The sequence below is a fragment of the Lactuca serriola genome, chromosome 7, assembly GCF_051521515.1.
Source record: "Lactuca serriola cultivar US96UC23 chromosome 7, Lser_US96UC23_V15, whole genome shotgun sequence".
NCBI lineage: Eukaryota > Viridiplantae > Streptophyta > Magnoliopsida > Asterales > Asteraceae > Lactuca > Lactuca serriola.
In genome coordinates, this window is record NC_136414.1 from 7,281,306 (window position 1) to 7,307,587 (window position 26,282).

Below are 26,282 nucleotides of genomic sequence, written 5' to 3' on the forward strand. Positions count from 1 at the left end.
TCCATCAAACGCTGAACTACTTCTCTTCCCTCTCGGAGGTCACGTACTCATTCTAGGTCTGCGTGCTTCTCTCTGGGCACACCCGGAGGATTCTCCCCCACTTCGATCCTGCTTACCCCTTGCTGCTCAATACTCAAAGAGATCCCGATCTTTGCTACCAATCCATAACTCATCTACTGAGGAACCCAAGCCCGCCATACCTAAGGATTTAGCCAATCCATCACAATCACTGCACCACTCCGAACTAGCGAAAACGTACCAAATCCCTCCCAAGCATGCTACAGTTACTACATCCTTCGAAACCTTCCTCAATAGAGCACATCCCCTAACTACTATACAAATATCCAAGGTATGCAGATGACATATAACTCGATCACAATCAACCAATCAAAAATAAAATACTTTTTACCGCTAATGATGCAGAACCATAACAATGAAATCATGCACAAATAAAAGAACTGAAAATGGGAAATTGCATACCTACAACGTCCGGCGTTGCTCGCGTCTCCAAGGTCGTCATCTGAAAAGCCCTGCTCCCTGCTGCAGGTGCCTCTACCCGGCCCTGACGGCCATCTGCGATCCTCAAAGTTGCAGGGGGGGTGCCATCACCCGTCCTGCCGAAGACAAACTGGGGCACTGGGCCTTCTTGTTGCCCTTCTGGTTGCAATGAAAACATATCATGTCTGATCCCTGCGCGGCGGTAACAGTACAATCCCTGCTGAAATGACCAGTCCGACCGCACTTGAAGCAGCCAGACTCACCACCGCTACCACTCCTGCACGCGCCCCCGTGCGCCCTGCCACACTTTCCGCACCGACTGCGGTCCTGATGATCCCTCGATCTCAAATCCGATCCCTTGGGCCTTTTGCCCGAACCCGTAGCTACCTGAACCTCATCTGGCTTCCTCTTCCGGATCTGCTCCAAATCAATTTCCCTCTCTCTAGCCCGAGAAATCATATCTTCCAGCGTCTTACAGTCGGACCTGCTCACGAACTCCCTGATGTCGGCTCTCAACATCTCATGGTACCGAGCCTTATTCATCTCCTCATCCGCGACATACTGCGGTACAAGAAGAGCCCTCTCCCTGAACTTGGCGGTGATCTCCGCCACAGTCTCAGTAGTCTGCGTCAAATCCTGAAACTCTCGTGCCAGCTGTTGCACCTCAATAATCGGCGAAAACTCCGCCCTGAACCTGGCCGAGAAATCGCTCCAACTCATCGCGTCCAACGCGGCATCATCCCCCAAAGCATGACCAATCTCCTCCCACCAATCCCTCGCTCTGTCCTTCAGAAGACAGGAAGCGAGTCTAACCTTGTCCCCCTCGGGACACCTGCTTGTACGAAAAGCGTTGGCTATATCCGCCAACCATCTGCTGCTACCAATGGGGTCCCGAGCCCCATGATAATCTGGTGCCCAGCAGGCTCTAAACTCTCGAAACGTCAAGGTACGCGCTCCCATCAATGCCATCATCTCAGTACGGAAGGCTCCCAGCCTCTCCTCCAAAATCTCCAGTATACCCTCCTTGACCGTGCCAAAGATCATAGGAGTCTGAGCTAGAATACTGCGCGTAACCTCAGCTGATATCAACTCTCTCATCCGCTCCTCGAGCTGCTCGGTCCCTGAACCCGAGCCTAATCCCTCTCCGGCGCCTGATCCGCCCGCTGGTCTCTCTCGCAATGTCACCATGCTGAAAATATACCACAACCACTATCAGAATACTCATCACTGATACGAGACCAAACACACCCCTTACTAGGTTCCCGGTCTTGTCTTGGCCCTTCCCGAATCAAGTACGGATCCTCTGCTTTCAGTAGTACGGGCCCATACTACCTTCCACATCTATCCGTATTTTCCTCAGGAATTGCTTTGACTCCACCAGGTCCCTTATCCACTACTACTGCTCCCAACACTATCTCATCCTAGGCTTACCCTAGGGAAACCTCTGACTCAACTCAAACCAGTCCTCAGCTGCTGAGGGTCTCCTTGTGATGCCAATTAGCCATCACCTGGATACCATCACATGCGACGAGGCTCAGATAATCCTTCAGGTAAAAGACTCGTCCCTACAACGGTTGGACTCAAACAAGAGCTGCGCAATAGGGCCAAATCCAGCACTCTGAGATTATTCAACCCTGATCGCATGTGACGTATTGTATCCACCTAATGGCTAACTCCCATCACTCAAAATCCCACAATGCACAAAGCAAGCAGCATTCTGTCACACCCCGAACCAGGCGGCGGAAACGTCCGAGGGCTGTTGTGACTTAATTGAATACCATAACATTGAATATATATATGAAATATAACATCATTCATCACCATGCATTAATATAGTACAACTGAATAAGTTTACACTGAGTACATTGTTTTAACATTACATTCCCAAAAATAAATTGTTCGGTTCATAAATAAACAAACTGCAAGCCATCACTGAGTACATTTTCCTTCGGTTTACTTGTTACTTGAGAATACAAGTATTTTGAAAAACGTCAACATATGAAATGTTGGTGAGTTCATAAGCGGTATTTGAAAAGCAATGTTTTGTATTGTTTTGAAAAAAAACTACCAGAAAATCCGATATTTTCTGAAAAGAGTTTATGAAAAAGTTTGTGAAGATCCATAAGTATGATTGTTTGTTTCTATAGTTGTAAAAAAAAATTGTTCATTAAACTTGTGTGCATTTCGAAACCGTATGTATTGAAAACCCTAGGAAAACCCGATGTTTTCCTAATGCTTTGAATTCCATGTAGTTGAAGAACCATCGCGGCGTGTGAAGTCATTGATTCCAGGCGACGTCAGATTATTGCGCATGGTGAATTGCTATAAACACGCGTTACGCAAACGACCAGTTTACAACTATACTAACGATCCCGTAGGCGTCGTCCGTACTATTCACGTAATCCAACCGCCTTGACTTCGAGTAGTCCCACATCCGAAGAGAAAGAGGGCACGAAGACCTCGATAACTCCGTTAACCGGTTGGGGATAAAAAAAAAGAGTGTGAAGGGCCCTTGACCCGACTCGCATTAAAATAACCGACTTTACTAGCAGTACCAAAGGACCCTTGGGGACCAATAGTATAAAAGCCATTGAAAGTCCTTTTACGCTGTGTTAGATCATGTAAGACCCAACAACTCGTAAGGTTGAAGTCTTCGGGCCTAAAGATCAGGTCATGGGGCTAGCTAGGCCCAACAAACAAGATTTTACACTTTTGGGCCCAAAGGTGGTGCGTCGACGTCTGTGCACTCTCACGTGTGTATTGAATTCCCAAATGTTACTTGTGCGAATCGAGTTATCGTCGTGTTAGTAGTTTCGGGTTGTTATTGATTCGAGACCGAATCAATTCGTTTAACAACGATTTTTGGTATTGTTGTGTATTATATTTCGTCGGTAGTCGCGGTGCCAATATTTGATCACGATGGGTGTATTGAATTAGCCTTGAAAATTTTCTGTTTTCAGCCCCTCTTTATTTTGTAAATTTACTTTTTCAACCCTTTGCGTAATAAATTTCCGGTTTAGTCCTTAAACTATTTTTCTTGGCATTTTAACATCAAAACTTATTGGAATTGATATTTTTCAGCACATTTTTAGTTGAAAACAGTTTTAGTCCCTGAAAATACAGTTTTCTCGGTTGTAACCCCTCTTTTTCGCAGTTTTTACAATTTTGGCCCAAATTGGAAAAATTTTGCAACTTTGGTCCTTTTTAAATTTGAAAAGCATTTTAAACCTTAGAAAAGGACTTGGAACACTAGTAGTCCACTTTTTTACAGAAAAACACAGTTTTGGCCCTTCAAAACAGAAAATTTCGCATATTGGGCCCTATTGGGCCGAAAATGTCATTTTTAGCCCATTAAGCTTGAAATTTATGTTTTTAATCCTCCAAAAGAGTATATTTTCAGAAAATACATTATGGAAACTGTTTTGACTCATCTCACCCATCAGAATTCGAAATATTTCATTTTGGGCCCTTTAACTTTATATTTTTAACATTTTATGTCCAAAAATTGAGTTTTTAGCCCAAAGAAGATGTTATTAAGCCATTTAGCTATTTTTCTTGGAACACTTTGTATGTAGAAATATATTTGATGCTAGTATCATTTAACATAAAGTATATCTCGATTTTTAGGGGTTTATGGCTAGATCCAACATCATAAACACACAAAAATACACATATGAGCATAGAAATCATACAAGGCATACAAAACACATATAGATCTACACTTTCACTTGTATTCACCCCCCCCCCACAAAACTTATAAAACAGAAAAATAGGGAGTATGAAGCTCACCTTAGGGTGTAGTTTCGGTTTTTGAAGAAAAGATGGAAGAAAACTTGGTGATTTTTGGCCTTAGCACCCTTTTCTTGAAGATCTCGAGTTTGAGGGGTTCTAAGACACAAGATTATGATTTCATATGAGTTAAGAAGAGATTTTTGGATATAAAAAGTAGTCTAAAGTGTGGATCCAAGTTTCAACTTACCTAGATGATGATTTTTGGGAAGAATTCTCCTTGTAATGCTCTTGAATCTTCGAAATTTAGGAGAGGAATGGAGAGAGTTCCTTGAGAGAAAAGATGAGTGAAATGTTTGTGTGTGTGTTTGGGATTCGGCCGAGAGGGAGAGAGGGAAAAGAAGAGAGAGACCTTGACAAGATACTTGCTTGAAAATATGAGTTGCATGCATGGAGACCCAATAAATAAAAGTGAGGTGGCAATCCAAAGTCAACTCTTCCTTTTCCTTGGGCTTGGGCCGAGAATGGAGTGGGAAGAAAGGATTTTTGGGCTTTTTGCCCCTAAGCCCAATATTAGAGTTAGTTTGGGTGATCATTGGCCTTATAAAATAAAATTGTGATTTTTATGCTTTATTAAGCTAGATTAGGTTAATCATGGATCAAAGCTTTTAATTCATTTCATTCTAGGCCCAAAATGGCCCAAAATGTTGAAATAAATGATTGTGGGTCCAATTAGAGCCCAATTAGGGTTCTAAGCCCATGATAGTCAAGTTGGAAGCTTATTGGTCCATTTGGGTCCAATAAGGAAGTCCTAGTCCAAAATGGACCTAAACAAGAACTTCTAGGGTTTCCAATTGTTTGTTGACTATTTGTAGTACTTGCATGATGTATTTGATTGAAGTTTTTGATGTCATAATAATAGGTATCACACATGCTCTTAAGTTTTTGATTCAACATTAACTTGAGTGTATATATTACATGACACAAAATTTCTAGTTGTGACACATTCGAACAAGGGAAAAATCTAACCATAACATACTCAAGCAATCATATCCACATAGCAAGAATCTGAACTAGCATGCAACACAAACTCACAACCCAGGCATAACCTAAACAGGCTATCCTACTACTGCCTACTCAACACTACTATACAGCTTAAAAGCACAAATAACAGGCACATAAGGCATCATCCCTAGATCCTTAGTCCTATTCTAGCATGTTGTTCTATCAATTGATAATCATAACATAAACTTGTATGGGTATTTTGGGGTACTTACTTGAGCTCGGTTGATTGCATGCACCACACCTTTTTTTCTCTTTTCAAAGTTCTTTTCTTTCTGAATTCTTTTTGCTTTTCTAAAATTGTTTTTCGTTCTCAAAATTCTTTTTACAAAACTGTCCTTTCACTTTTGAAAACTTTTTATCCGACCCCTCAGTTTGAGTTCAGGCACACCCGAGAGTATGCCCGAATCCCTCAAACCAAGGCTCTGATACCAACTTGTAACATCCCAAAATTTAAGACCAAAAATTTCTTTTTAATAAAACATTACTTTAAACAAAGCCATCATTTCAAAACATAATCTGAGTATAAGTTTTCAAAACACATGCTTATTATCAGAGTAAACATTCCCAGGCTGACTAATCTATGGTGTGTGCCATGCGATCACCCCGAGCTCCTCCCTCCGCTACCGGAAGTACCTGAAAACAAAACTGAAAACCGTAAGCACGAAGCTTAGTGAGTTCCCCACCTTACCACATACCATGCAAAATCACATACTGCACATACTGGGCCACGCCCGCTATCCTGGGCCTCGCCCCTACCCCGGGCCTCGCCTGATACAACGGCCCCGCCGCTCCAGGCCCCGCCTGGCTTCGAGCCCCGCTCGGATATAGATCTGTTTCACTTAGGCCTCGCCTGTCACAGGGCCTCGCCCACTAACATATAATAGCACATAAATACATCACATAACATTACATAAACTAAACACATACTAACAACTCTTGCTCTAAGGCCTCGCCTATCTCTGGGCCCCGCCCGTGTCCTGCTACTGATGAGTCATGGAACCCCGTCCATACTCCTGCTGATAGTGAGATACGGGCCTAGCCCACCCTCACTCCTTTCCTAACTTGGGCCTCGCCCCTGCTCTGCTGCTACTGAGATGTGGAACACCATCTACACTCTGCTATTGGTGAGATACGGGACCTCGCCCACACTCACCTCCCTACCAGGCACATACAAGTATCACACAGACAACAAGTATAAACTATCACATAAACCGCTCCTTGGGCACCCGCCCTCTATCATTGGACCTCGTCCGAATATCATACTAGCATACTGTGCCTAGGGCTAACCCCCGAGTCTTCTACTCATAACTACATGGGCCGGCATTGTGGCCGTAGACCCATTCATACAAAGGGAAACTCACCTGATACTGCTGAACTGCTGCTGCTAACCCCTTTGACCGCTACCTGACCACTGACTCTGAACTGCTGCTCCGCTAGCTCCCCGAGCTACCAAAATCAACATAACACTTAGTCTAACTGACCTTCAAAGGTCAACCAAGTCAACTCTGGACAAAGTCAACGTCCTGGTCAAAGTCAACCTTCCAGGTCAACCCTACTCGTCGAGTCACCCTACTGACTCGCCGAGTTCATAATTCCAGAGTCCTTCCACTCGCGAATCTACTCGCCGAGTCAGCCCCTGACTCGCCGAGTCTACTGATTCCCGCTTCATGTCCTGTCCAACTCACTGAGTCCTGGCTCGACTCGCTGACTCGAGACTTAACTCGAAGGGTTTGGGACCACGCGACCTGACTCGCCGAGTCTAAGAACAAACTCGCCGAACACACGGCAATCTTCATCCAACTCGCCGAGTTGTTCATCCAATTCGCCGAGTTCATGCCTATCTTCATCCGACTCGACGAGCTGTTCGTCCCACTCGTCGAGTTCCTCCTCATCTTCAAGCTACTCGCCGAGTCCAATAAGATCCACTTACATGCAGAGGACTTCCGAGTCATGCATGAACTCTAAACTGTAGATCCACTCTTCCCAAGCCTATTCCCCGCGTAAAGTTGCAAACTTTACGTGTAGAGAGGGAGATCTAGGCAAAATGCACTAATAACTAGGGTTTAAGACCAAGAGGCTCCAAATTCGACTCAAGGGCTGATACTTTATGCTTCCCCAGCTCATAACACACTTGGATCTGAAGTAGCAACTCCAGATCCGGCTTCTAGCTCACTTGGGTGGCAAACCATGGCTTAAAAGCCCCAAATCTCACAACCATAGAAGGTCTAAAAGAGAGAAACAGCTTATTACCTTCAGATACTCAGAAATGTTCCCCAAATCTTCAGATCCAAGACCACTTCTTGAAGCCTCAATGATTTCTCCTTCTTCTTCTTCCTTCAATTCACTCAATATGGCTTGGGAGCTTGAATGGGCAACAATGGGGTTTAAGGTTCGATGCTCTGGGTGCAAGAGGCAGTAAAGGGACCCTAGGAAGGAGGTTAAGGCGTTTAAATAGGCTCCAAGCCCCGGATTTAGGGTTTTCCTCGCACAGACCAGACTCGCCGAGTCCACTTGGCCGACTCGCCGAGTTGGTCACGTACTCCTCGACCCGGATCCCGCTCCGACTCGCCGAGTCCTTCCTTGGACTCGCCGAGTCCCTCTTAAATTTAGGGTTTCCTTTACTTTCTTGGCTTTCAAAATCTTGGGTGTTACAAAAAGGGTTTTACGACCTATGTCCAAAGTTTAAACTATTATATGAAAATTTAATATATGCATACCAGCTATACCAAACCTGCTTTGACTTGTCTTGTTTGGCCAACCCAAAAGATTTGGCCCATAAATGTTTTAGCCTTGTAAGACTTATGGCACCAGGGCTTTCTTTTGTGGACATGGGATGCAAATGCAAGCCGAAATGACTTCGGTTCAATGAACTTGTGGGTAACCGGTCATACTTTTCACTAGAAATTTATCTTTCTTCATAATTAAAAAATTAATAAGTTTGTTCGGTTCCAAACCACATTAAAAACATATTAAAATATTAACTGATTGGTATGCGGTTTTGATTTTTTTTTTATTAAAACTGAATTAATTTTTTTTTTAAATGTAAGTTTGTTGGTGTTATGTATGTATTTGTCATTGTTTGGTTTGTGTAAACCTAAGAATATGTTTGAATCACACTTACCTCATATATGTATAAAAAAAGATGAATGGTAACGAGATGTTAAAATGGAGCAAAGGATAATAAACATAATAAAGATGTTAAGTAATATAATATCAACCTAATTCTGTATTAGTAATATGTAAAAATGTTCAAATACTAAGAAAACCATGTGAATGATTATTAGAATGCTAAATGTTGGTAAGTTAATATATTATGTGTAAAAGTGTGTAAAAAAACACTTAACACTTAAGGAAGTAAACACATTGTTAAATAACTAAGTTAAAATGATGAACATATATATTAAAGTGAAGATGTTAGAGGTTGAAAAATAGAATGGCCATATAAACCTTAATATGTAAACAATAGTGTTTGATTTTAAAGGTTAAAGAAAGGTAATACGTATGAATAATATGATGAGATACGAGTGGAACTTATACTCACTAAAATCAAATAAAAAGTATAAGTATCTAAGATTAAGAGTATATAAAGTAATGAATTAATGCTTATATTATCATTTAAGAAAAAGTGTCGGTACGTCATTATAGTACATGAAGGTTTTTGAAAGTAAAAGTATAAATAAAATACAATATACATATGATCAAGTAACGATTCAAGATACGATCTAAGTAGAGTTATTGATATGTGATGTAGATGTTCAGAGATGTAGAAGTTCATTTAGCTTATGTCAGTAGTGTTATTCAAATGACTTGTTATCGGGTGGTTCATGTTGATTTCTTTGTGGATTCTTGTGTGAGAGACTTGGATGCTAGATTTATCCAAGTTTTCTCACTATACTATGTGTGATATTATATGTCATTTGTGTGGTAAGTTGTATGTGTGTATTGTTATTGTATAGATATCCGATTAGACGAGATTAGTCTTTTGTTATGATAATTGGATGGTCCTATGGGTGGTCGGCCAAGAGCTTTTGGGCCCAATGGGAGGATGGTTGGGAGTCTGTATGTTAGTTGGGGGTTGGCTATATGCCTTCTTGCCTATTGAGGTGTTGACTATGAGCCTATGGTTATATACATTGTATGTATGATGAAATATATATGGTATATTGGGAACTTATTAAGCTTTGTGTTTACTCTTTACAGTTAAATATTTTTTTAGGTTAATCTGGTGAGAAGGGGAAGGCCCGACATAACTATACTCACATCTATGTTTTGTTTTGAGATTTCCCCTACACTCTTATTTTGTGTTTTATGATGTTTGAAACAAATGAATATTGATGTTCTTTTTGTGAAAATGGTTTTTTGGTTGATTTAATTTAAAATTTTAAAAAAAAACTTGGTTAAAAATTTAGAACGTTACATCATAATTGGTGACACTTTGGTGATATGTCTATTCATGGCAATAATTTTTCTACATTTTTTTCTCGGGTTTAAATTAAAGGGAAAAAACGGAACTAAGAAAATGAAGAGAAACTTTTCTTTCTAAACATCTCATTTCGAAGGGATAGATTTTGAAAGAAAAAGTTTTACTTTCCTCCTTAAATTAAACTAAAAAAAAATATGGTTGTCTTTTATTTTCTTTCCCTTAAAAAAAATTAATTTCTTTCTAATCATCTCATTTCGAAGGGATAGATTTTGAAAGAAAAAGTTTTACTTTCCTCCTTAAATTAAACTAAAAAAAAAAATATGGTTGTCTTTTATTTTCTTTCCCTTAAAAAAAATTAATTTCTTTCTAATCATCTCATTTCAAGGGATAGATTTTGAAAGAAAAAGTTTTACTTTCCTCCTTAAATTAAACTAAAAAAAAAATATGGTTGTCTTTTATTTTCTTTCCCTTAAAAAAAACTAATTTTTTTTTCTACCATCTTAAAAAAAAATAAAAACACATTTCCTCCCCCCTTCTTAAAAAAACTCATTTGATTTATTTTATCTTTGATATCTTTTCCTTTAAAACAAAAAAGCACTATCTTTTACATCTTTCCGTTCCTTTAAAAAAAAAACACACACACAAAAAAAAAAGACATCTTTCATTTCCTTCCCCCCCCCCCCCCCCCCCCCCCCCAAGAAAAAAAAAAAAAAATCACTAACATCATCTTCCTTTCCTTAAAAAACTCGAAAGGGGGTGGTAAATATTGGATTGAGGGTCTATCTAGATACTTCAAAGTTAAAACCTAAAGGAAAAAGATCCAAAAAAACAAAGAAGAAACCTCCACCAGTTATTGCTGATGAACAGGATTAAAAATCACCCGTAAGAGAAAGAGAGGGCAAAGTGTGTGTTGAAGAAGCTGCAAGAATGGTGGCACACTTGGGTGTCATCTCCTTCTCCTCCTCTTGTCATCTCCTTCATTCCTCTCCCCAGTTATCTCTCTGTCTGCATAAACCCATAGTCAGTAAGTATCATTTCAATAAAAATATCAAGATTCTCCCTCTTAATTTTTTTAACTTTTATTCATAGTAGCAAAATGTTCAATCTTTAAGCCTTCTGAAACTAGGCCCATTTTCAATTTCATGAGTGTTTGGACCAAATTGTGTGAAAAAAATAGGATATTGACAGTACCCACCATTAATCTTTAACCCGATGAAATTTTTAATCAAGATTCCGGCTATTCTTCTGGGGTTTTAGCTTATAGCAGCACGAAGTTTTAGTTTTTGAGCCTTTTCGAATCAACCCCATTAAATGCCATGTCTTTTTCAACCAAATCACTGTCAAATTAGGAACGACTTTTATGTTTTAAGGAGATTAACAATTGCCCTCTTAAAATTATGAAGTTTTATTCGATTTTGCATCAAGTTGTTTAGCTTTTGCAATCCTAATAAATTAAGTGAATTTTGAATGTATGTTTGTTTATTGTTCTCTGTTTAGTGATCTTTCTAGTTTTAAAATCTCTCTGGTTTGAACTTCGACCAATTTATTAAAATTCTTGTGGGCTTGAGAAGTATAAGCATCAACACTTTCACTCATTCATATGACACAAAGATTCAATCTTTGAGCTTTCTAAGATCAGCCCACCATATGTTTTCATGGATTTTAACTCGTTTCATATGTGAAATACTGAAATATAGTGAATTTTCCACCACATCCCATGTTCTTTTCATCTTGACTACACAATATAATTTAGTCTTCTCTCTAATTCCTGGTGTTTTTTTTACCCCCATATGGGGCTCCTCTTCCATTTGAGCTTTACATTTCCATCCAAAACCACTATATTTTCTGGCATTTTCATAAGAAGTACGGTTGGTTTGCCACAAAAAGTCTGCTACAACGGATAAAGAAGTCGATCGCTCTATAATTAATCTCGAGTTTTATCACTAAATCTTGTAGAAAATTAACATTAAAGTTTTTGCTATTATATAGTGGCAACAGTAAGTACAGATCCAGTAAGAGAGTGGATTCTAACAGAGGGAAAGGCAAGTCAAATAACAGGGATTAGTCCTGTTGGTGGTGGTTGCATCAATCTTGCCAACCGATACACTACTGATGCTGGTTCTTTCTTTGTTAAGACAAACAGGTTACTTTTAAAATTGACCTGTGTCAAAGATTTCTTATTTTGTTGGCTGCCATTGATAGCTCTAGCTTCTCTAAGGGTGATTTTGTCATTTCACTTACAAAGATGTTCATAAACTTGGTTTTAGGAGTATTGGACCGGAGATGTTTGAAGGAGAGGCTTTGGGGTTAAGTGCAATGTATGAAACAAAGTCGATTCGTGTTCCTCAACCATATAAAGTTGGTGCATTGCCAACTGGAGGTTCATATATCATCATGGAATTCATAGAGTTTGGTTCATCGAGAGGTGATCAGGTAAACACTAAGTGAATGTTTGGTTTGCATAATGTTATTGAAAGGAACGAAAGCTGTCAAAGGAATTGGAATCTGATGCACGCATGGAATGGAATTTAATGATAAAAGTTGAATAGTTTTTCAATCCTCGTATACTTCAAATTTTATTTTTATTTATTTCGATTTATATTAACAAAAAAGGAAGTATGGACTTTTAAGGAATCTAACGGAATTGAATTCCTTCCATTTGGCTACCAAATACACCATGGGATGGAATCTCAAATTCCAATTCTGTCAAATTACATTGAAATCCACAAACCAAACACGCCCTAAAACTCGCTTTCATTTGAATAGTGGTTTTCAAATTTCTTTAGGTTTAATTTTAATTTGCTTTTAATTTAGGCTGTATTAGGGAGGAAACTTGCGGAGATGCATAAAGCAGCAAAATCTGAAAAAGGATTCGGATTTCATGTCAACAATACCATTGGCAGGCATGTTTACCTCTCTTTTGCTTACACACTTGCATGTATTATTTGTAGGTTGCATATTAGTTTTCTATTATACATTGGACTTTTGTACATGAATATTATGAACTTCCGGTCAAACAATGATAGCTCACGTTTACCTCTCATCTGTTTACACGCACTTGCACTTACACACATATTGTAGTAGGACGGAGATGAACATAAGTTCATTAAATTTGCTAAAGTTATAATATATTATTAAATACTATATTTGTTTTTTGGTTAAATGCAAGACGTAACAACATACTTTCGTTTATTAGTTTATGATAACATCCTACTTTCATTTCTTCCGGTTACAACCTTGTCTTCTAAAATCCTATCTAAAATAACAATTTTCACCGCCATAACTTGGCATATTTTTCAGAGTACACTGCCTTAATAAGAAAAAAAAAAGTTGAAAAATACAATGTTGTAATAAAATAAATGAAAGTAAAGTTGCGAAAATGGACTCATATATTCCCAACAACTTTGTGAGTTAAATATTGGGTAAATTACACGAATGGCCCCTATGGTTTAGGGTAATTTACACGTTTGGTCCCTAACTTAATTTTTAAACTCGGAAGGTCCCTACTATTTGTTTTTGTTACGCTCTTGCTCCCTGTCTTACCTAAAAAGACTATTTTGCCCTTGATTTTTTAGTTTATTTAAATAAACACACCCCCAACCCCACGCCCTTCACTTTACTTTACCTACCTCACCATTTTTCTCTATTTAAATAATAGTTTTTTTTAGGAAAGATACGGACCAAGCGCGTAACAAAATCAAATTGTAGGGACCAATCGTGCAACAAAAACAAACAGTAGGGGCCTTCCGAGTTAAAAAAATAAGTTAGGGACCAAACGTGCAAGTTACCCCAAACCATAGGGACCATTCGTGTAATTTACTCTTAAATATAATAGAGAATTTGATACAAGAATATACGTGGAGAACTTCCAATCGGAAAAACTCATGGGCATGGGAGAGAAAGATTCACCACGGCATTTGTGAAAACTTGCCGAAAAAATTTGATACAAGAATATACGTGGAGAACTTCCAACCAGTAAAGGACAATGATTTGGTAATGCTCACCCTTACAGGATTTCGAAAGGAATACAATGGTCTCAAGACCAACTTATTGGCCCGTGTGCCTCGTGTCAACTTCAATGAATTACATGGCCTTCTATGTGATCATGATTATGTCTTCACAAAAATGATGACTGCCACTCCCCAAGTTTTCTTGGCAAATACTTCTTCGGTTCCACAATCATCATCGGTTGCAACTCTTTCGGTTCAACAACTGAATATTGATCATCTTCAGTAACAACTACAAAACATTCAACTGATGGTCACTCAGTTGGGTTATCAACTACACCCCATTCAATCTCTACGACCTCAAGCTCATTTTGGTTCTCGGTCTTTCAATAATAACCGAGGCGGTCGTGGATCCCGTAGCTTTTCTTGTGGCAACTCACGTGGTGGTTTTAATCGCTCTCAGGACAGCAGTGGCACACGACCTCTCACCACTCTTTGTCGTATCCTTGGCATCATCCATCGACGGTCTTGTCCTCACACCGGTGAGCAAAATGGCTTTGTTGAACGCCGTCATCGTCGTGTTGTGAAAACTGGACTCTCTCTTTTGGCTCAATCCAGTCTTCCTCAATGCTTTTGAATCTTTGCTTTTGAAACAGCTATATATCTCATAAATCGCCTCCCCTTTTTTGTTTCATCCAACAAATCCCCTTTTGAGCATGTCTTCAAATGTAACCTCATTACTCTTTCTTACGAGTTTTTGGCTATCAATCTTTTCCTTTTCTTCGTCCGTACAATCGTCACAAAATTGAATTTCGGTCTACTCCTTGTGTTTCTCTTGGCTACAGCCTTGCTTACCATGGTTATCACTGTCTTGATCCATCCATTGATCGAATTTACATTGCTCGACATGTTCGCTTCAATGAACACGTCTTTCCTTGTCAGCCTTCACCAACACCTCCACCACCTTCTACTCCTTACATCTCTATTTTTTCCGACCCACCACCCGGTTTTCCATTTGAATCACCACGACCTCCTCAATCTCCTCCACCACAATCTCCACCAACTAATACCAACCTACCACCTCCACCACCAGCTCCTCGGCCTTTGCCATCTAACCTTAACCCTAATCTTAAACAACCAGATCGATACAACCTCGTTGCCTACACTGCCTCCACCTCCATATCTCCTCCCTTTGAACCTACCAGCTTTACCATTGCTAACAAGTCTTCATAATGGCATCAAGCAATGGCCGAAGGGCTATCTGCGCTCCACAGGAATGACACGTGGACCCTTGTGCCCCTTGTCCTCTAATGCTAATATTGTTGCTTGTAAATGGGTTTACAGGGTAAAAACTGATGAACATGGAAAGATTACCAGGTACAAATCCCATCTCGTGGCAAAAGGCTTTAATCAATAGCATGGTGTGGACTATCATGAGACTTTCAGTCCGATCATTAAGCCCGCCACCATTCGTACGGTTCTCTCTCTAGTTGTTAGCAACAAATGGCCTCCGAGACAGTTAAACATCCAAACCGCCTTTCTTTATGGAGATCTTGAGGAAACGGTGTACATGCGCCAACCTCTGCCAACCTTCGGGCTTTATTGATCAAACCAAACCTGATCACATCTACTTGTATAAATTCTTGTATGGCCTCAAGCAGGCTCCTCAGGCTTGGTTTACAAAGTTGTCTACTGCGTTTCATCGGTTGGGATTTTATGGGTCCAAAACCGATCCCTCCCTTTTTATACTAAACTCATCTGACTCTCTTGTCTATCTTTTGGTGTATGTGGATGACATCATCATCACCGGTAACAACTCCACTGCTGTAGCCTTAATCATTCAGAAACTCAATTCTCTCTTTGCACTTAAGGATATGGGTCAACTACACTATTTTTTGAGGGTTGAAGTTGTTCACAGGGATTCTTGGTTCTTTCCCGATGGAAATATGTTCGTGAGATCTTACACCATGCTTGTCTTGCTGAGTGCAAGCCAATATCAACCCCTATGAGCACTGCTCAAGTGCTGTTACCCGATGATAGCCCCTTACTTGATGATCCTTCTTGCTACAGGCAGACAGTAGGAGCTCTTCAGTATGCTACTCTTACTCGCCCTAATATTGTCTTTGTAGTTAATAAAGTCTCTGAGTTCATGCACGCTCCAACTACGAACCATTGGGCCGGTGTCAAACGCATCCTTCGTTATCTTTAGCGCACCATCGATTATGGATTCGACATAATACGGGGTATCAGCTTCAAGCCTTTTCGGATTCCAATTGGTACTCCAATCTTCAGGCCTTCTCGGACTCTGATTGGGTTGCCCAGTCGATCCATAGGGGGATTTGCTATCTATTTAGGTTCGAATCTCATCTCCTGGTCTGCTCGCAAGCAGAAAACTGTATCTCGATCTTCAACAGAGTCCGAGTACAAGGCTATTGCAGATAATGTTGCTGAATTGATTTGGTTGAAGTCGTTGCTTCAAGAACTTGGTTTGGTTAGCACGGCACCCACACTTTGGTGTGACAATCTTGGTGCGACATATCGCACAACTAATCCAGTCTTTCACGCTCATACTAAACATGTTGAAGTTGACTATCATTTTGTTCGTGAACAAGTAACTCACGAAAAACTAAATGTCAAGTTCATCTCTACAGACGACCAAATTGTTGATATTTTTACAAAGCCCCTGTCATCTCAGAAGTTTGAGTTTTTGCGTTCCAAGTTGCAGATTGCTAACCACCCTCAACTTGCGGGGGATTATTAACCTGAGTTGATAGTTTAGAATTAGATTGTTATTATTATTATTCCTTAGGGTATCAAAGTGTAATTATTCTTTTCTTTATATTTGGTTGTAATCTCACCAAATCAATCAATGAATTCAAACAATATCAATTCCTTATATTTTATTCAAAGACACCATTAATGTCGGTTTTAAACAAGTTGATTGTTGTAGTTTTAATAAGCTCAAGTCTTGGCATGTAGCACACCGCAGATAAACACATGGACATCAGATTGGGTTGAGTTTTACTCTAAGCATCGCCTGGCCTTTCAACTTAAGTTAGCACAACAACAATTTGGCGATTCGGCTATATACGAAAAAGGTTTGTGATCTGAAATTGATTCCCGAGGTTCAAGAAAATAATTAATTTGCATATTGACCTTTTGAATTCAAACCAAAACCATCTATTTCAAGCACCAACTCGAGATGAGTTCTTGAAATTTTCTTTCTGCAAAGAAAAGGATGTTAACTTCACAAAACTTATTAACAATTGCTTCGAACCATATATCTTGTTTTGCAATGGTTCAAGCTTTTATGATCTTCGTTTTGATCTAAATGCAGGACAAAGATTAGTGAAAAATCTTGGAGCTTTGTTTGAAGATGTAACGATCGAGCCTTGTTTATTACATGGAGATTTATGGAGTGGGAATATCAGTTCAGACAAGAATGGGGAGCCTGTTATACTCGATCCCGCTTGTTACTGTAAGAACTCATTTCGATTCCAGAGTTCCATTTTTAATCACACCCTCTGTTCCATTTCACTCTCTTATTTTGTAAATTTATTTTCTTGAATGTTACATAGATGGACATAATGAAGCAGAGTTTGGAATGTCATGGTGTGCTGGATTTGGAGGGTCTTTCTACAACGCCTATTTTGAGGTACGTACCTATATTTAGCTTTTCTGCTTAATGACTTAAACCGATCATATTCAAAATCCAATATCAATCTTTCCCATATATGAAATTATAATACATTGAACACTTTAGCAGAGCCATTTACATCGAATTTGATTGGTTTGTTCTATGATGGACAAGTGTGGTATTTGACCATTGCCTTTTGTGTTGCCTTTTAGGTGATGCCAAAGCAAGCAGGATTTGAGAAAAGGAGAGATGTTTATTTGTTGTATCATTACTTGAACCATTACAATCTCTTTGGTTCTGGTTACCGATCATCGGCCATGTCCATCATTGATGATTACCTTAGGATCTTAAAAGTTTAATTAGGTGATGCCAATATGGACAACTGTGGTATTTGTCAATCCAATCTGTATCTCTTTATGATATGGTATGATACTAAATCACTAAGTAAGAACCAAATTTTAGTGTATTTCCATTACTCATGTTGGTAAAAAAAACATGTTTGGGGTAAAAAGATACTAAAAAAAGAATACATGATAAGTAGATAGCCTTACTCTTCTAGTCCATATAACAAGAACGCGATGAATAAAAAGGTCATCTTTCCCAAAAAGAAAGTCCTTTTCTTGCACATTGAATTAAAATCATGTTTAAAACGATTTCACATGTGTAGTTTAACCCATAATGTAATACGGGTAAAAGGTAATTTAGAAGTAGCAACACTACACTATTAACACACTACACTACACTAGTAACACGTTCTCATATCCAGTTTCAACAACAGTTGGGTAGACAAAATTGTAAGTTTGGTCCAAAATGTTTTGGAGTTACACCGGTGGTCAAAAAGGTTTCATTTGTTGTGAATCGGTCCAAAGGCTTAAGAGCCGTTTATGACCTTTGTTTAGGTGAGGGTAAATCTGTAAATTCACATATTCTTCTTTAATCTCTAATTAATTTAATAGCCCCTAATTAAATGATACCTACCGCCAAATGCTAATTAGATTTTTTTTTTTTTTTTTTTTCTTGAAACGACAAATCTAAACTAGACCTTAAATCCACATTTGTCCACGACGGAATTTGAACCCTCAACCTCAAGGAGGGAGGGCAACACCGGATACCGCTGGGCTACAAGCCCTTTGGTTAAGCAGATAAAAAGCCCTAATCTCAAAGTCAAGGTTTTTTCTTCTAATTATAGATTCACTTAGTGTACGAACATACCAATGTGAAATTTCAGGCTCTTAGACAAACCATTCAACACAAATGTGGCTTATGGTCGAGACTTTAAAGGATGATGCTCGAAGTTCTGCAAATAAAAGACTAGGACAAGCCTCAATTTTTAAAGATTCAAGAGTTGTAAGGCCTTGTATGCTCTTAATGGACACCCGATTGTAGCAGTCGTATATGTCTATGGAAACAAGAGGATGGGGATGACATTCATCTAAGTGAATAATCTTTCGGCAATGTTTAATGTGCAACTTCTCGAGAACAGGTAATAGCACTGTTGAGCTGTTTGTTGCTGCATCTATCCACTTTTCCAGTCTCCTCATATCTGATAGTTGGAGGGATCTCATCCGGTATTAAAATTGTTGTCTTGGCCTAAACAACTGCTTAAGCATGTCATGTTGTGCATATCCTCCAACTCAAGATCCCGAGAAGTGGTACGTGCTCGAGCACTGGAAGATAGGCATAGTTGCTACATCCAGATAATTTGATCTTCACGAGCTTGTGAAGGGGTGTCCATTTCCCTTCAATGTTGATTGCCATCTTAGTCACCCATTCCAGAAAACTGTCATTGTAAAAGTTTATAATTTGACAACGAGCTTCTTAAATTTCCATGGGGTTGCAAGCCTTTCAATACATCTTTGTCATTTTGATTGACAAATCTGTGCTCACTCCAACGAAAATAAACCTGGCATAAATTTTTCTTTCCACATATATCTGCCTTGGCAAATATTTTCGAGATTGCTAATACGAAGCTCTCCAGCAAGGTGCTTCAAATCAAAGGACCTAGCTCTGAAATTTGACATCTTTTCTCTCGACCCACTCTAAAATCAGGCAATGTTCTTAGAGAAGTCAATCGTCCCACGTTACGTATAGGTTTGTGCTCTACAAATATCAAATGGTAAAGTTTACCAATAGATTTCATTTCGGAAGAACTTTGCTTTTGGTATATGACAAATCAAGATACCTAAGATGCACCAACTCTCCAACTGAATCATTGATCTTTTTCAGTGCACATGCACTGAATTTTAGTACCCTCAAGCACTTGAAACGTTGCAATGAAATGTTTTTCTCAATTGTACCCCTGAATATCAATGTATGCATAGTCCTATTTGTCATATCCTCTTTGAAGACTATAGAATTCATCTTTCTAAAGTTAGGTAGATACCATCCTCCTGAAATCGACACACTGCGAGATGTTTAACCCGTACAATATCATCATCGCTTGTCGGATCCACCAAACATAAGTTTTCATGTTTGGAAAGTGATATCGAAAGATCATGCATACAACCAGTAACATAACCATACTCATCCATTTTAACATCCTGGAACAACGAGCTGCTAACCAAGATTTGGAATATATCATTTCCCACATCGTCTGCCTCCTTGTTTCTTTCTCCTCTCATCCTCTTGAATCAACCCTACAGCCATCCAGAGTCGTATATGTTCTTCCCTTCGCATGACCTTATCCTTCTTAAAGATGGAACAGTATGCAAAGTATCGTTTAATGATAGAATTGGGAAAGTTATCAAAGCTGAGTTTCAAGCTGTTTTGGATTCTGTCCCCTTCATCTTCTAGATCCCAAACTTTGCTATCTTGGATGGACAACCACTTCTCTTTGTCAATATTGTAATTTCGTAACATGCCTTGTATTACATTTACCAACAAAGGTAAACCACGACACTTTTTCACAATTTCATGCCCTATCTCATCCAATTCGGGCAATGGTGATCGTCCTGCAAGAAATGATTTTTCTCTAAAGATTGACCAACACCAGTCATCAGAAAGAGTTTGCAAAGCATGGAAATCCTCACTCATGGCCTTGGTTCCGATTTCAAGATTCTGTGTAGTGACAAGAATGCCACTTCCAGTTACTTTTGACATACAACTCCTGAGATCATCCCAATGTGCCTATTCTTCGTTCCACACTTGATCTAGGACAAGCAAATATCTTTTAGATCCCAACTTGTTTCGAAGATTTGTAATTAAATTGACCCTCATTTGTGACTTACATTCCTCTATGGCAAGAGATTCATAGATCTTTGCGAGATAACCGATATACAGACCCAAGCTTGAACATCAAAATGATGCTCAATTTTTGGATTATTGTAGTAGATTGACTTGGCCAAAGTGGTTTTCCCAACCCCGCCCATTCCCACAATGGGAACAATAGTAAGTGTTTCTTCTTTTCTTAATTGGGTTAAAAGTTGTATGATACGCTGTTCATCATTCTCCCTCCTAAAAATTTTGAATTCCTCCAGATATGGGTTGAGACTACCTGGAACAGGGCCAGGAGGTTGTTCGTTTTGTAGTCCCAAATCGTTTGCTTGTTTATTGATCTCAACCAACTTTCTACTAATGTTTTCGATTTTATGGCCCATTTCTCTACGAAATGAAAACCTTTTCAATCATGGAGGAGTTTCTTCACCTCACGCCTCAGCATTTCATAATGAATCTCGTCCAACACATCATCGGCTTCATTGACCACATGTGTGAGCTGTTTCAGCCACACCATCACAGCTTCTGTTCCCTTTTGTCTCTCTGCATCACGTAACTTGGCACGAATCAGGTCCAAGGTAGCGTGAAGCTGGGTGGTCAACTTTTCTTCGTAACCCCAAGCAATCGCAATTTCGGCAGCAGCTAAAGACAATACCTTTTGGCTTTTTCAGTATCGCTTCGGCAGTCATACTGACTAAAGCTTGAGCCATTTTTACTGCTGTGTGTGAGAGAGAAGGAATGAAAGACGCCAATATGTGATTCTCAGGAGGGAAATTTCAGCAGTGGAAAGGAAACCAATAATGCAATATTCGATCCAAAATCAAAAGTAACAACCAAAGTATCAAGTATCAAGTAAAGCAAAAGCAAGCATCAAGCAAGGTTTAGGGATTTTTTATTATGGATTTGATGTTAGTAATGTTTATAATTTCGATGGTGTGTTATTACAGATTGTGTGTAAATAACGAAAAAACCCATTGCATGCATGACCAAGACAAACTTGGACTTAGTTGTTAATTTAAAATTATTTTTGTCTGATATTGCAATAACTGAAACTATTCGACTAAAACATTAAATTGAGCAACACATAAGGACGGATTTTGTAATTTTCTAATTAGAGTTTAATTAATTTTTTGTATTTTGAATATATAAAGATGCAATAAAAACGTGTACCATGTTAGATAAAGTCGAACTTCTCTGTGTATTAGCTTTTCTTAGATATGGAGAAGGCGGCGGACCTGGTGACGGCTTTGGAGAAGGCAACCCTAATGGCAAAGCAGCTTCCATCAACCGCCACCGCCACAGGCTCTGGAAATATCTACGCCTCCCTCCACGCTGCTCACCGCCAGCTCTCTCTCTTCCTCCTCGCTCACACCGCCCAACCCTCTGCAGATGTAACTGATGGTGATGATGCGCTGATGGAAGTTACCGACGAAGAGCAACAAGTGGTTGAAGGAGCGAGGGAGGAGGATTCGAAGATGACTTTGATTGATTTGGTGGAGGAACGGATGAAAAATTGCTTTGTTCAGAAGAACAAGCGGCCAAAACGGCCGTTATCGCCGACGTCGTTGGCCGCTGGGGAGAAGAGTCGGTGGTTGGAGTACGAAAGTGAATCGGCTAGGGCTGGAGTTGATTACGATCCTCTTTTAATGAAATTGAGGGCTTTGGATCTAATCTATCAGTTCCATTGTTGAATCCAGAACAGTTTAGGATTATTACCGATGCATTACTTTTACCATAAAAGTTGTTTCCAAATCGAGTATTTGGAGCCGGTAGTATGGATGCAATTACAATTAACAAACTTTGATGTATATATTTTTTACTCAAAAGAAATCCAAATTGTTTTACTTTCTCGAGTTATTCTAACTCCAAGTGTGTGACAACTCTTTCAAAATAATATAATAGAATTCGAGAATATGTTATATGCTTGAAAGCACATTGTACAACAATACATGTGAAGCCCGTAAGCGTAAGAATTTTCCCATAGAGAATATTTACTGTATTCATTGAGAATATATACTACAAATACCATAGAAGGCTTATACAACAAAAGGGCCTAGTAGTATTGGGGTACATTAAATAATAATAATAGACAACATTTCACAATTGGTCCTTGTGGTTTACAAAATATCGCACTTTGAGGACTTCTTGGCAAAAAGTCACGCGAATGGTCCTTAAGGTTTCAGTTCATTGCACGATTGGTCCTTGACCCTAACCCCTTCACTTTTGTACCGTTAGTGCAGGGGCAGTTTTGTCATTTCATCTCGCAGTCACCATAACCAAATGGAACTTTGTTTGCAAAGACTTCAACAAAAGACTGATTTTTATATAAAATCACAAATGCAGGGACTCATTATTTCAACACCACCAAATGTACAAAACGAAGGGTACGATGTCTTGTTCATCTGATTATCAGATTGGGAACGGGATGAACAAGAGTTGTCGATGGGAGCTCATCTGGCGGTGTTCGATCGAGAAAAGAAGGGAGAAGATCGGAGGCAGCAACTGGTTGTGATGGCAGTCAAGTGGTGGTTTGATGGTTCAACAATCGCGATAGGAGGGAGGTCGGTAGCGCACGACTGCTCTGGCGGCACCATTCTTCTTCTGGTCCGATCGTCTTGAAACACAAGAAGGGAAGGACATGGAACAGGATTCTCCGGTCTTCGTCTTTTCGAGTAAGAAATGAACGAAAGAAGGAATCAGGGGGGGGGGGGGGTTCTTCATCTCCCATCTGGTCGAAGAAGGAAAACACGGAGGCAATCAATTGACGTCGACCACCACGGCAACAAGAGTTGTTCCGGCGGGCGGTCTCTTGTCTGTTCGTTTCTGGCAACCACGAAAGGATAACAAAAAAAAAAAGAGGTAGTGGTCTTCGTCTGAGCGAGAATGAAACGAATAAAGGAAAAATTAGGAGGCTTTCGGTGGTGGATTACAAATCACAAGAAGAGGTGGTCGATTTCCGACAGTCTTCAACTTTGATTTAGACATCGATAAGGCCAATTCGGTGGTAGAGGGTAGACACGATTCACACCGGGGTGTTTGGATTGTTGTTCTAATATACAAGAATAATGGAAGGAGAGAGGCTGCCATTTTGAGAATTGTGAAAAAGTGATCAAATGAAAACATAGCAAGATCTGATTTTCCTGGACAAAATTACCCCTGCACTAACGGTACAAAAGTGACCGGGTTAGGGTCAAGGACCAATCGAGCAATGAACTGAAACCTTAAGGACTATTCGCGTGACTTTTTGCTAGGAAGGCCTCAAAGTACGATATTCTGTAAACCACAGGGACCAATTGTGCAATTTTGTCTAAATAATAAGATACAACAAATTTCAGAACATAAAGTCTAAACCTAACACCTACACCTGTCATAGTTGGAACGGGAGTAGCATGTCGAAAGTTGGAACGAGAGTAGTTTGTCGAACGTTCAAACTAAATTGGAAATCCAAAAATAAAGAAGATTGTATACTTTTGGTGACTATATCAGCATATTGAGATTTAGAATAAACATGAAGAACACGAACGTGGCCAATAGTGACTTTGCCTCGAACAAAGTGAAGGTCAATCTCAATATGTTTAGTTTGTTAGTGTTGAATCGGGTTAGCAGACATAAACACCACACTCACATCATCACAATACACAATAGTAGCATGGTGTGGAGAATAGTGTAACTCAAGAAGTAGGTTGCGAATCCAACAAGTTTCCGCAACAACATTTGCGACCCCGCGATATTCAGTCTCAGCATCGGAGCGAGATGCAGTATTCTGACATTTGGATGATCATGATAGGAGGTTGTGTCCTGGAAAAACATGGTAACCGGATTTGGAGCGCCCGGTGATCGGGCAGCCATCCTAGTCAACAATAATTTCGCGATATGGAGAACTGAAGATCTGATGATTGAGGTCTCGCAAATGTAATGTAAGATGCGTTTGAGAGCTGTGAAATGAAGCTCACGGGGATCATGCATGTAGAGACAGATTTGCTGAATTGCATAGGTATTGTCTGGGCAAGTAAACGTGAGATACTGAAATGCTCCAATAAGATTACGATATAATGTGAGGTCTTGAATAAGGGGTTGGACCTGTCAAATTTGGTTGCCAAATCCGTTGGAGTTAAAGCTGGTTTGCAGTTGGTCATAGAGGCACAATCAAGAATTTCATTTGCATATTTTTGTTAGACAAGAAAAGGCCATCTATAGTTCCGGTAGCGGAGACACCCAAGAAGTAATGAAGATCTCCAAGACCAGTCATAGCAAACTCAGTAGCTAGAACTGACGTAATGATGGACAAAAGTGGAGGAGACGAGCTTGTAAGGATAATACCATCCACATATAATAACAAGTATGTAATATCAGATCCATGCCTATAAATAAAGAAAGAAGAATCACACTTGTTAGTAAAACCAAGTCTAGTAATAAACATAGTGAACCGTTGAAACCATACATGTAGAGCCTGCTTGAGATCATATACATATTTCTAAAGAAGATAGACATGATCTTGCTTGGAATGATCCTGAAAGCCATGTGGTTGCTGCATGTAAAGCGTCTCCTGTAAGTGACAATAACGAAAAGCGTTCTTTCACAACAAGTTGACGAATTGGCCATTTGCGAGTGACTACGATGCTTAGAACAGTGTGAATGATGGTTGGTCTGACAACTGAGCTCAAAGTTTTTTCGCAGTCAATGTCGGGTCTTTGGATTCTACCATTAGCAACAAGTCGTCTTTATAGCGAGACAAAGATCCATCCGCATTGAGTTTCTTTTTAAAGAGACAAACACAATTAATAACAATGGCACCCTATGGCCGTGGAACCAAAATCCATGTGTCGTTTGAGATAAGAGCAGAATATTCCTCTTGTATTGATTTTAGCTAGTTTGGATCTTTAAATGCATGTAAATAAGTGTGAGGCAGAAAAGAAGAGGATTAGGCATCCCAAGCAAACCGAACTATCGCATGAACCTGAAAGAATTTAAAGAGTTAGAGCTACAACTCAACATACTACTTGAAAATGGCCTAATACGTGAAAGTATGAGTATTGTTCCAGCTTTGCTAGTTCTGAAGCAGGGAGACACTTTTCGTATTTGTATTGATAGTTGAGTTATCAATAAAATAACTATTAAATATAGATTCCCTATCCCTCGTTTTGAAGATTTGATCGGTTAATTACATAGCTCAACAGTTTTATCCAAGATTGACTTACGAACCGAGTATCACTAGATTCATATGCGACCCGGTGATGAGTAGAAAACCGCTTTTAAGACACATAACAGATTATACGAGTGTTTGGTAATGCCCTTCGGCTTATCAAACGCACCAAGCACGTTTATGCGCATGATGAAGCATGTTTTTAAACCCTTTATAGGCCGTTTTGTTGTTATTTATTTTGATGACATATTTATTTTCAGCAAAGATACGAAAACAACATGTAACACATATTTGACAGGTTTTTACGATCTTGAAGGAACAAAGATTGTAGGCTAATGGGAAGAAGTGTCATTTTCTTACTAACGAAGTTATCTTTCTTGGCTATTTTATTTTAGGCGATGAAATAAGGATGGATGAATCGAAGGTTGAAGCCATCACAATCTGGCTTACACCCACTACAATTCATGACATTTATAATTTTCATGGGTTAGCTTCATTCTATCAGCGTTTCATACGGAATTTGAGTAGTATCATTGACCCTATGACAGAATGTATGAAAGCAGAAAGTTCTATCGGACGAAATAGGATGGGAATGTATTTGATAAGTTAAAACGGAAAGTCACACAG

At 39.4% G+C, this 26,282-nt stretch overlaps 3 protein-coding genes across 3 annotated transcripts; 2 read left to right on the forward strand and 1 right to left on the reverse strand.

Annotated features, from left to right (window-relative positions):
* Window positions 1-10,518: 10,518 nt before the first annotated feature.
* On the forward strand, window positions 10,519-17,765 carry LOC145062019 (Protein kinase superfamily protein). Its single transcript, XM_079009627.1, has 8 exons — window positions 10,519-10,739; window positions 11,705-11,858; window positions 11,983-12,148; window positions 12,530-12,618; window positions 16,642-16,760; window positions 17,000-17,140; window positions 17,241-17,317; window positions 17,512-17,765. The coding sequence occupies exons 1-8, from the start codon at window positions 10,643-10,645 to the stop codon at window positions 17,656-17,658; spliced, it is 990 nt and encodes a 329-aa protein (XP_078865753.1). The 5' UTR covers window positions 10,519-10,642; the 3' UTR covers window positions 17,659-17,765.
* Window positions 17,766-19,876: 2,111 nt separating this feature from the next.
* Window positions 19,877-20,895, reverse strand: LOC145063704 (putative disease resistance protein RGA3). Its single transcript, XM_079011296.1, has 2 exons — window positions 20,581-20,895; window positions 19,877-20,425 (listed from the first exon to the last, which is right to left on the reverse strand). The coding sequence occupies exons 1-2, from the start codon at window positions 20,893-20,895 to the stop codon at window positions 19,877-19,879; spliced, it is 864 nt and encodes a 287-aa protein (XP_078867422.1).
* A 781-nt stretch (window positions 20,896-21,676) lies between these two features.
* Window positions 21,677-22,375, forward strand: LOC145062020 (uncharacterized). Its single transcript, XM_079009628.1, has one exon. The coding sequence runs from the start codon at window positions 21,730-21,732 to the stop codon at window positions 22,201-22,203; it is 474 nt and encodes a 157-aa protein (XP_078865754.1). The 5' UTR covers window positions 21,677-21,729; the 3' UTR covers window positions 22,204-22,375.
* The last annotated feature ends 3,907 nt before the right edge of the window (window positions 22,376-26,282 follow it).